The following is a 12,202-nucleotide window of genomic DNA, read 5'->3' as shown; positions in this document are numbered from 1 at the left end:
CTCACAGAAACTATTCATTTTTTGTTCATTCAATCGTATTTATTGAGCGTCTACTCGTTCATAGCCAGAATGAACCGTGGGCAGGGAATGTGTCTGTTGTATTCTTATATTGTACTCCACAGAGCGTAGTCCAGTGCTCTGCAAAATGCACACAGTAAGCAGTCAAAAAATGCCAGTGACCGATTGATTGATAAACTAAAACCTTGGATTCTCAAGCCCCATGCCTGTAGCTTCCTAATTTGGGAATATCACTTAGTACGGTGCTCTGCACACAGTAAGCGCTCAATAAATACGATTGAATGAATGAATTACTCTATTTATTTTACTTATTTTATTTTGTTGATACGTTTTGTTGTCTGGCTCCCCCTTCTAGACTGTGAGCCCGCTGTTGGGTAGGGACCGTCCCTACATGTTGCCAACTTGTACTTCCCAAGCGCTTAGTACAGTGCTCTGCGCACGGTAAGCGCTCAATAAATATGATTGAATGAATGAATAATTAGAGCAGGTCAGACCGAGGCAAACACTGCCTAAAAAACAGACCCCTCAAGAATCTGCCATTTGTCTTCATCGTCTTTATCGTCGTGTTTATTATGCCTGTATATATGTATATACGTTTGTCCATATTTATTACTCTATTTATTTTACTTGTACATATCTATTCTATTTATTTTATTTTGTTCGTGTGTTTGGTTTTGTTCTCTGTCTCCCCCTTTTAGACTGTGAGCCCGCTGTTGGGTAGGGACTGTCTCTATATGTTGCCAACTTGTACTTCCCAAGCGCTTAGTACAGTGCTGTGCAGTAAGCGCTCAATAAATACAATTGATTGATTGATTGCCTGTGATGAGCAGCGCGGTTATAGGGAGAGCGAACCAGTGTTTTCCCATCGAAGTTGCTGCCCATCTTTTTACTGAAAGGGCCAACATTCCCTTCATCGGATCTTGGACTTTCCAGGAAAGTAAGGGCAGCCTTGCTGAGAAAGATCCTATTCATTCAATCATTCAATCAATCCTATTTATTGAGCGCTTACTCTATGCAGAGCACTGTACTAAGCGCTTGAGAAAGCACAATACAACAATAAACAGCGTCTTCCTTGCTGCCTCGGCTTTCCCACTGAAAAGCGTGCTGCTGCTCGGTGATTTCCAGGATCAAAACGCACCTGTCAGTGTGAAATCTTTCCTTCTGAAAAACAGAAAAATCACTGTGTATAAAAAAACTACTCAAGCAGCAGCTTGGGATTTTACTGTGTGTTGACGAACACTAAAACCCACTTATGCTTAGTGTAGATCATGAGGAAGACACAGCAGTTGGTTCTTGTATCCTAACCTAGAAAAGCTGATGGGATTTTGGTGGATCTGTAATTCTTTTTTGTTTTAATCAGCAAAGCTGAAAGTGGGGATGGAGAATTGATTAGCGGGTCTCCAAGTTTAATGATCAGGTCCAGATTAGAGGTGACCTTAAATCTACTGGCTGATCTTAAAAAACTGGAAATGATTGAGTAGCCGGAGTAACTAAACACACTCTCTCCCTTTGCAATTCTGAGCTTCCATCCATTGGCCAAACTCTCATCAATCCCATTGTTAAGCAGAAAGGTAAAAGGACATCTGCGGTAAAAGAAAAATATACACAAATCATTTTTATTTTAACCATGTCACTCATTTCTGTTAAATCCAAGATAAGGAGATATTTTTAAAAAATAGTTTAAAGTAGTCAAAGAGTGGTATTACTTGCAGTCTGAGAAGCAGCGTGGCTCAGTGGAAAGAGCACAGGCTTTGGAGTCAGAGGTCATGGGTTCAAATCCCGGCTCCGCCAATTGTCAGCTGTGTGACTTTGGGCAAGTCACTTAACTTCTCTGTGCCTCAGTAACCTCATCTGTAAAATGGGGATTAAGACTGTGAGCCGCTCCGTGGGACAACCTGATCACCTTGTAACCTCCCCAGCACTCAGCTCAGTGCTTTGCACATAGTAGGCGCTTAATAAATGCCATCATTGGAGAAGCAGCGTGGCTCCATGGAAAGAGCCCGGGCTTTGGAGTCAGAGGTCATGTGTTCAAATCCCGGCTCTGCCAATTGTCAGCTGTGTGACTTTGGGCAAGTCACTTCACTTCTCTGTGCCTCAGTTACCTCATCTGTAAAATGGGGATTAAGATTGTGAGCCCCATGTGGGATAACCTGATCACCTTGTATTCCCCCAGCGCTTAGAACAGTGCTTGGCACATAGTAAGCGCTTAACAAATACCATCATTATTATTAGTATTATTTTCATGTATTAAGAGCCCTAAAACTGAAGTTATTTTCTCTACAACTCCTCTTTCTTTTTCCCTTGGGCCAAACAAGAATATTTCCTTCAGTTTTTCTACTGGGGCCAAAGTCCACATTCCACACCTGTTTACATCCTAGTGGATGTGCCAGCCACTCTCATTTATGCCAGCAAGGTCAAAGCGCTCCGTATTCATTGTATTCATTTCTTCTCTGTCTCTATATGATGCCAACTTGTACTTCCCAAGCGCTTAGTATAGTGCTCTGCACACAGTAAGTGCTCAATAAATACGATTGATTGATTGATTGATTCTCTGGATTGGTTTGAACCTTTCCAGGAGCTGAGAACAAAGCGGAGTTAGATGGCCTTTTTAATATTCCGGGGGCAAGAGATTTGCACACCCTGTTTAGAATCAGGGAGACATTTGTGGGGCTTAAGCACTTCGGCATCAGCTGATGCCTACAGAGCAGGGACACAAAATGGAAAAGGGAAACACAGAAGGCTGTTCTGGGAATGGTGCAAAAAGAAGAATAGTCCCCCGGATGGAATGGTTGCTTGAGGTGCCTTGTGCAAAGAGTCCAAATGCTGAAAAATGAAATTTACGTTAAGAATAAATATACGGCGAACCGGGCACTGTAATCAGTCATTGTTCTTGCCCTAAAGGGGAATAAAAACATGAAAGAGGGAGAGGGGCGAATTAGTCCTGGATCTACGCTAAAGGTGGTCAGAGGGTGGGGAGGGGGAAAGACCACTTGCCACCAAGGGGGCAAGGGATGGCAGTAGTCCCCCTCCAGCCCCCCAACACACACACTCCTGGCATTCCAGTGAGAATTGGTTTTAACTTTAAGCATTGATGGAAATCCGGGTGCCTCCCTAGCAAGCCAGCCTGAGGTTGCCGCGCTCTTTGGCACAGTCTTGATTTTGCGCACATCATTTCCCAGGGAACTCTGACAGGCGGACCCCGATGGCTCCTTCCTTTACCCACAGTGCTCCGATTAGAGGCCAAGATGAGACAAGGAGTGGCAGGAAATCCAGGACATCACAGACAGGCAAAGGGAGGATGGCACAGACTCTAGGGAGGCGAGCTAAGTGGGCAGTCAATCAGTTGCCAGCGGGACTGAGGATTGGATGGGATCATGGGAAGCAGCATGGCCTAGTGACTAGAGCACGGGCCTGAGTGTCAGAAGGACCTGGGTTCTAATCCTGGCCCCGCAACTTAATAATAATGATGGCATTTGTTAAGCGCTTACTATGTGCCAGGCACTATACAAAGCGCTGGCGTGGATACAGTCTTTTAGACTGTGAGCCCACTATTGGGTAGGGACTGTCTCTATATGTTGCCAACTTGTACTTCCCAAGCGCTTAGTACAGTGCTCTGCACACGGTAAGCGCTCAATAAATACGATTGATGATGATACAAGCAAATCGAGTTGGACCCGGTATCTGACCCATGTGGGGCTCGCAGTCTCAATCCCCATTTTATAGGCGAGGTAACTAAGGCACCAAGAAGTGAAGTAACGTGCCCAAGGTCACCCAGTAAATAAGTGGCGGAGCCAGGTTTAGAACCCATGACGTTCTGACTCCTTCTGCCTGCTGTGTGACCTTGGGCAAGTCACTTCTCTGTGCCTCATCTATAAAATGGATATTGAGACTGTGAGCCCAGGTGCGACAGGGACTGTGTCCAATCTGATTTGGAAGCAGAAGCAGCGTGGCTTAGTGGAAAGAGCCCAGGCTTGGGAGTCAGAGGTCATGGGTTCTAATCCCGGCTCCACCGGTTGTCCGCTGTGTGACCTTGGGCGAGTCACTTAACTTCTCTGTGCTTCAGTTCCCTCATCTGTAAAATGGGGATTAAGACTGAGAGCCCCACGTGGGACAGGGACTGTGTCCAACCCGATTTGCTTGTATCCACCCCAGTGCTTAGTACATTGCCTGGCACATAGTAAATGCCTAGCAAATACCACAGTTATTATTATCTTGTGCCAAAGGATTGCAGACCCTGAGATAAGCTAATGGAGCTTTTAATCTCAGAATTTGTATTTAATCTGGGTTTAATGAGTCTACTCCTTTACCTGAGGGTAAACTCACAGTGCAGTCTTTCATGGATTAAGAAGATTCAAGTGAGTTCAGAGACAAATTCATTCATTCATTCCATTGTATTTATTGAGCGCTTACTGTGTGCAAAGCACTGTACTAAGCGCTTGGGAAGTACAAGTTGGCAACATATAGAGACGGTCCCTACCCAACAGTGGGCTCACAGTCTAGGAGCACAATGCACAATGTCATGTAGGGGTGGGAAGCTGATTGCGATTGCCGTTTTTCAGATGTGTTATCAAGCAGTCAGTCTTTTGGGGAACAAATCCATGGCGCCCAAGGCCCAACTACTCCCGACTCCAATTGGCCAGAGGTTCGACGCAAACTTGGGGCTCCATCCAGGGTGGCCATTCCGATCTGGGGAAATGCCCCTGACGTCTCCCCATTATGGGAACTGGCTCAAGGATTCCCCCACATCCAGGGAACCTAAAATCAAAACAGAAGAACAGCCCGGTCAGGCCCTGTTCCCCACGGTCAGCCCCTCAAAAATGATCGCCAGACCTCTGGAAGACCCGGTGGACAAGGACTCTGACCAAGATCCCTGCCCTCTTAAACTTGGGAGGGGAGCGGGGGTCTGCTTTTAGGGAAGGCAGTAGGAGAGAGGAATTCCCACCACCCTGCCATTTTACCACTGAATCCAGCACTGAATCTGTGTTGGGTCCAGAACTGGACTTTACAGAAGCACATATTCCTCTTCAGGTTCCCACAGAGACGCTGTGACAATATGACCAGAAGAGCTGGGGAAGGTGGGAAAGATCCTATCCTCCTCAGCCCTCTACCCCACCCCAGCTCTGTATTTATCTCTGCCCAGCTAGGTACCACAGCACTAAAAATAATTTTGGGGTGGCATGCAATGAGTGCAGTGAGGACCAGGATGCAGGAATGCCCAGGGCTAGCTGAGGGTGTGTAAATCAGCATTCTTTCACAAGTAGGAAATTAAATCTTTAGCGCAACAATGACGCTACCCCATCAAATCAAAATGTGCATAAATAATTCAGATTTTATCCCTGAGGGGCTCCTTTGCATCTCTTTTTTTCTCTTTTCTGGTTTTTGTTAGGTGCTTACCCTATGCTAGGCACTGTATCAAGCCCTGGGGAAGATACACGCTAATCAGGTTGGACACAGTCCGTTTCCCACATGGGGCTCACAAGTCTTATCCCCATTTTACAGATGAGGTAACTGAGGCACAGAGAAGTTAAGTGATTTTCCCAAGGTCACCCAGCAGACAAGTAGAGGAGCCGGTATTAGACTTCTGATGACTCCCAAGGCCCATGCTCTCTCCAGTAGGCCACGCTGCTTCCCTTTTTCACCATTAGTTAACTGAATCCAAAGTTTGGAAAGCAGAATATTGAAATCCTAAGGAGACAGTTCTGAATTACAATCATTCTTTTTTCTATTTTTTTTCAGGACTATCTCAAGCAGGTGCTGGATATTGATCTTCATGCACAGATCCACTTCGGCAGGGTCTTTATGAAACCCGGGTATGACTTTTATCTTGTCTTAGATCTCAGGCCTTGCTGTGTGGTGGCTCAAACTTTTTAAACAGTTCTAAGAGAGCCAGTCTAGACAAGTAAGAGCCGAATGCCTGTTAAAACAACTTTAATCGGTTTAATCGTGACAGATTTGTGTACCCATTGACCTAGAGCCAAGGATCATTAATGAGTAGGAGGAGGGTGTTTTGGAGTGATGATTTCAAAATTAGATATTCTGTTCATTCATGGGAATTCACGGTAAGCTCGTTGATTGTTATCGTTCAAACAGCCATAATATGCTATCTCATGTCATTCCTCCCCTCTTGAAGATCACCCACTCCAGAGTCAATCAATTCATCAATCTGTCAATCATATTTATTGAGCACTTACTGTGTGCAGAGCATTGTACTAAGCTCTTGGGACAGTACACTATAACAGAATTGGTCGACACATTCCCTGAGATCTAGTTAATTTTTGGGAAGAGGAAACAATATGAACAAGGGGTGGTGGTGAGACTAGAGTGGAGTCCACTAGGAGTGTATCGAGAGAAGTAGCATGGCCTACTGGATAAAGCACGGGCCTGGAAATCAGAAGGTCATTATTAATTAGTAATCGTGTTTATTGAGTGCTTACTCTGTGCAAAGCACTTAATAAGCGCTTGGGAGAGGTCATGTGTTCTAATCCCGGCTCCACCACTTATCTGCTGTGTGACCTTGGGCAAATCACTTTACTTCTCTGGGCCTCAGTTACCTTATCCATAAAATGGGGATTGGGACTATGTGGGACAGGGACTGTGTCCAACCCAATTGCTTGTATCTGCCCCAGCTCTTAGTACAGTGCCTCGCTCATAGTAAATGCTTAACAAACACCATAATTATTATTATTTATCAGAATTGGTGGTCATGATATTTATTATAAGCCCGCTGTGCCCAGTGTGCTGCTCTAAGCACTGAAGAAATGTAAACTGTTGAGGGATTAGAAAAAACAACTTCAAACAATGTTGCATCCCAGGTGAAAACTGGGCATCAGTTGCCAAGGACAGATCAGTACGGCATACTGCCATCCCATAAGAAGCTCTTTTTCAGCAAGAGTTTCAAAAGGATTAAGAGACCGTTGTTATGTAGGGACCGTCTCTATATGTTGCCAATTTGTACTTCCCAAGCGACATGGAGGGAAAAGCGAAAATAGCACAGGCGCTGCCAGATAGAGAAACTTCAGGTCCAGTGGCAACTTCTTTGAGTACGAATGCTCGGTAAATACGACTGATTGATTGATGGCTTTGAATCTGAGGAAAGTTGTGATGCATCAGATTAGGTGACCAGAGATCAGGACCAGGAGAACAGTGTGAGTGACGGGGTGGAGGCAGGTGATCTGAGATTGAGGTACCAGAACAAGTTTAGGGTGGAAGGGACAAAGAGATGCAACTAGGGAGTAGCTGATGAAGAGAGCTGATATGAAAAACAGGGAGAGTAGGTTGAGAGCCTTGAGGCAAATGGCTACTAGTTTCGGCTTGATTTGGAAGGGGGTGGATGGCCTTTGAAGTCTTTTGACTTCACGATTGATACGATTGATTAGATACGATTGATTTTGAAGAATGGAGAAAAGTGTGCTGAGCAACATTTTTTTGATGGCATTTATTAAGCGCTTACTATGTGCAAAGCACTATTCTAAACGCTGGGGAGGTTACAAGGTAATCAGGTTGTCCCACATGAGGCTCACAGTCTTAATCCCCATTTTACAGAAGAGGTAACTGAGGCCCAGAGAAGCGAAGTGACTTGCCCAAAGTCACACAGCTGACAATTGGCAGAGCTGGGTTTTGAACCCGTGACCTCTGACTCCAAAGCCTGTGCTCTTTCCACTGAGCCACGCTGCTTCTCACAAAGACTGTGAGCCCACTGTTGGGTAGGGACTGTCTCAATATGTTGCCAACTTGTATTTCCCCAGCGCTTAGTACAGTGCTCTGCACATAGTAAGCGCTTAATAAATACGATTGATTGATTGATTTAAGAAAGGTGACCTAGGGCAGTGTGGACTGAAGCGGGGTGAGACCCAAGGCGGGGATATCAGTGAGGAGACTAACATGATATGATGAATGCCTGAAGCAGTGTGTGATGAAGGGAGAGATATGAGAATGTTTTGGGGAAAGAATCAACATAAATTAACAGTTAATTGGATTTGAGAGCAGAAAGGCAGGGAGAAGTCTAGGATGACACTAAGATTGTGGGCTTTTTAGGGAGAGTGGTGGGGTTATTAATGAAGAGGGAAAAGTTGTAAGAGGGTGAGTGTAGGGAAGGAAGTGTAGGAAAACCAGAGGAGCTCCAAGGAACATCCGTAGATAAGGAGCCAGCGAAAGAAGCAGAGACTTGGGCAGAGAGGAATAACAAGAACCAGGAAGTTATTGAATTAGTAAAATAAGGTGCGATAGTGTTCCAAAGAGAATGGGGTGATCAACTGTGACAGAAGTGGCCAAAAGACAGTGGAGGGAAGGGAGAGAAGGAAAAAGTGGAAAGAAGACAATGTCACCAGGCATGACCAGTTCTTAGTTGTAGCAAGGAGGAATGATTGGGCCAGAAGCAGGACAATGATAGTGGACAAGCCGTCCATGGTGGAGAAAGTGTTCCACAGATCATCGCAGGCTAGAATTGCGAGAGCAGAGGATCAAAGAAGGGAAGGAGAGGGGTGAGAAGGACGGGGATGTGTGATTCAGTGTGAAATACAGAGAAGCAGCATGGCTTAGTGGAAAGATCACAGGCTTGGGAGTCGGAGGATTCATCATCATCAATCGTATTTATTGAGCGCTTACTGTGTGTGGAGCAGTGTACTAAGCGCTTGGGAAGTACAAGTTGGCAACATATAGAGACAGTCCCTACCCAACAGTGGGCTCACAGTCTAAAAGGGGGAGACAGAGAACAAAACCAAACATACTAACAAAATAAAATAAATAGAATAGATATGTACAAGTAAAATAAATAAGTAAATAAATAGAGTAATAAATATGTACAAGCATATATATATACAGGTGCTGTGGGGAAGGGTAGGAGGTAAGATGGGGGGATGGAGAGGGGGACGAGGGGGAGAGGATTGGAGTTCTAATCCCAGCCCTGCCACTTGTCTGCTATGTGACTTTGAGCAAACTACTTAACTTCACTGTGCCTCAGTTACCTCATCTGTAAAATGAGATTAAAACTGTGAGCCCCATGTGGGACAACCTGATTACCCTGTTTCTCCCCAGCGCTTATAGCAGTGCTTGGCTGTAAGCGCTTAACAAATACCATAATTATGATTATGATGATGATGATGAGCGGTGCGATAGGTGACCTGTAGAAAGGTATTTGTTAATAGCTCATTTTGTGCTATGCGCTGTACTAAGCACTTGGGTAGATACAAGCTAATCAGGTTGGACACAGTCCGTGTCCTACCTGGGGCTCACAGTTTTAATCCCCATTTTATAGACGAGGTAAACTGACGCATGGAGAAGCTAAGTGACTTGCCCAAGGTCACCCGTCAGACAAGTAGCAGAGCTGGGATTAGAACCCAGGTCCTTCTGAATCCCAAGCCCAGGCTCTATCCACTAGGCCACGATGCTTTGGTGAGGCGAAGGGAGTGGGTAAGGGGGGCATGGTGCAGGGAAGAAGAGGACATGGTGGAGGATGGAGTACCTGGAAGTACTGCCTTGGTGCGGAACTGATATCTCACGGAGGGCAGGGAGGAGAAAGCAAGGTACTGGGGACCACCATAAAAATAATAATAATAATAATAATGGTATTTGTTAAGTGCTTACTATGTGCAAAGCACTTTTCTAAGCGCTGGGGGGATACAAGGTGATCAGATTGCCTCACATGGGGCTCACAGTCTTAATCCCCATTTTACAGATGAGGGAACCGAGGCCCAGAGAAGTGAAGTGACTTGCTCAGTCACACAGCTGACAATCGGCAGAGTCGGGATTTGAACCCATGACCTCCGACTCCAAAGCCCGGGCTCTTTCCACTGAGCCACGCTGCTTCTCGGATCACAACCCTCACAATGTTCTAATCAATCAATCAATCGTATTTATTGAGCGCTTACTATGTGCAGAGCACTGCACTAAGCACTTGGGAAGTACAAATTGGCAACATATAGAGACAGTCCCTACCCAACAGTGGGCTCACAGTCTAAAAGGGGGAGACAGAGAATAAAAACCAAACATACTAACAAAATAAAATAAATAGGATAGATATTTCTAAAAGTTGTGTCAGCCGTATTGGTGGGACACAATGGGACTGCGTCTTGGCCGTCATCAATTCACTGGGGAGAACACAGGGAACTTGAGTGTGTAAATCACTCTAGGAAAATGGGCCGCTAGGATGAAGGAAATAAGTCACTGAAGAGAAAGAACAGTTGGAGATCCTGGAAGGAAAGGAAAGGAACTGATGATATTCTTCCTATTTGTTTCTTCACTTTTCATAAAGTTAAAGAAGGAGGGCAGGGCGGGGGAAAGGAGCATTTCAGATTAGAAATAGAAAGATAGGTTTTGAATTGCCTTCATAAAATGGGAGAGTGACACCTCAAGGATATGTTCATCGACTGCCAAACTCTCTATTTACCTAAAAACAATGTTTTCCTTTCTAGCCTGCCAACAACATTTGCAACTTTGGATATTGACGGTGTAAGAAAAATCATCTTTGCACTCCCAGGTAAGAATTTTTAAATCTTTAAAGCAGATCCAAACTGCTACCGTGTCAATCCAAGCATTTATCCTGTCCTGCTTTGACTAGCATGGCCTAGTGGTTAGAGTCCAGGCCTGGGCCTCTGAAGGTTGTGGGTTCTAATCCCGGCTCTGCCACTTGTCTGCTGTGGGACCTTGGGCAAGTCACTTCTCTGGGCCTCAGTTACCTCATCTGTAAAATGGGGATTAAGACTGTGAGCCCTACGTGGGAATATGTCCAATCCAGTTATCTCGTATCTACCCCAGCGCTTAGAACATTCATTCATTCATTCAATCGTATTTATTGAGCCCTTACTGTGTGCAGAGCACTGTACTAAGCGCTGGGGAAGTACAAGTTGGCAACATATAGAGACGGTCCCTACCCAACAGCGGGCTCACAGTCTAGAAGATAATGGCATTTATTAAGTGCTTACTATGTGTAAAACACTGTTCTAAGCGCTGGGGAGGTTACAAGGTGATCAGGTTGTCCCACAGGGGGCTCATAGTCTTCATCCCCATTTTACAGATGAGGGAACTGAGGCCCAGAGAAGTGAAGTGACTTGCCCAAAGTCACACAGCTGACAATTGGCAGAGCCGGGATTTGAACCCATGACCTCTGACTCCAAAGCCCGGGCTCTTTCCACTGTGCCACGCTGCTTCTCGAACAGTGTCAGGCACATAGTCAGCGCTTGACAAATACCTTAATTATTATTATTATTACTGCTTCAGCACTTAGAGCAGTATTTTGCACATAGTAAGCGCTTAACAAATGCCATCATTATTATTATTATTATTATTCTTCAGCCTCCTTGCTGACCTCCCTGCCTCCTGTCTCTCTCCACTCCAGTCCTTACTTCACTCTGCTGCCAAGATCATTGTTCTCTAAAGTGATTTAGTCCATGTTTCCCCTCTCCTCAAGAACCTCCAGTGGTTGCCCATCCACGTCCACATCTAACAGAAACTTCTTACCATCGGCTTTAAAAGACTCAATCACTTTGCTCCCTCCTTTCTGACCTCACTGCTTCTCTACTACAACCCAGCCCGCACACTTAACTCCTTTACTTCTTCACTCCTTCACTCCACACCTACTCACTCTACCTCCATCCTGTCTTTCTTGCAGCTGACCCCCTTGCACTCGGATTTGTAGCCTTCATTCGCCCACACTCGGCCCTCAGCACCTCTGTCTGTATCTGTAATTTATTTATTTATATTAATGTCTCCCCGTAGACTGTAAACTTCTTGTAGACAGGGAATGTGTCTACCAACTCTGTTGTATTGTACTCTCCCAGGCGTTTAGTTCAGTACTGACACCTGTCTACCTGTTTTCTTTTGTTGTCTGTCTCCCCCTTCTAGACTGTGAGCCCGTTGTTGGGTAGGGACTGTCTCTATATGTTGCCGATTTGTACTTCCCAAGTGCTTAGTACAGTGCTCTGTACACAGTAAGCGATTAATAAGTACGATTGAATGAATGAATGAATGAATACAGTGCCTTACACACAGTATGCACTCAATTTGATTGATTGATTGATGCTTGTACACATCCTCCTCTGGACTGAAACTCCCTTCCTGTTCAAATCCAACAGGCGATCATTCTCCCCACCTTCAAAGCCTTATTAAAATCCCATCTCCGCCAAGCTATCTCCCCCAACGAAGGCCTCATTTCCCCTTCTCTCTCTCCCCCTTCTGCATTGCCCTTGCA

General features: G+C 45.2%; 1 protein-coding gene across 5 annotated transcripts in view; it reads left to right on the top strand.

The window, feature by feature from the left end:
* The window catches only part of GPHN (gephyrin), a 720,134-nt gene that overhangs the window by 689,970 nt on the left and 17,962 nt on the right, over positions 1-12,202 (top strand). For all 5 annotated transcript variants that reach the window (XM_038765627.1, XM_038765623.1, XM_038765626.1 and 2 more), the window contains 2 exons: positions 5,755-5,828; positions 10,428-10,492. In XM_038765627.1, coding sequence (XP_038621555.1) covers positions 5,755-5,828; positions 10,428-10,492 — 139 coding nt within the window. The remainder of the gene's footprint in view (positions 1-5,754; positions 5,829-10,427; positions 10,493-12,202) is intronic.

The sequence above is a fragment of the Tachyglossus aculeatus genome, chromosome 23 (assembly GCF_015852505.1).
Source record: "Tachyglossus aculeatus isolate mTacAcu1 chromosome 23, mTacAcu1.pri, whole genome shotgun sequence".
Classification (NCBI taxonomy): domain Eukaryota; kingdom Metazoa; phylum Chordata; class Mammalia; order Monotremata; family Tachyglossidae; genus Tachyglossus; species Tachyglossus aculeatus.
The sequence above is the reverse complement of the archived record's forward strand: the minus strand, read 5'-3'. Positions and strand labels throughout refer to the sequence as shown.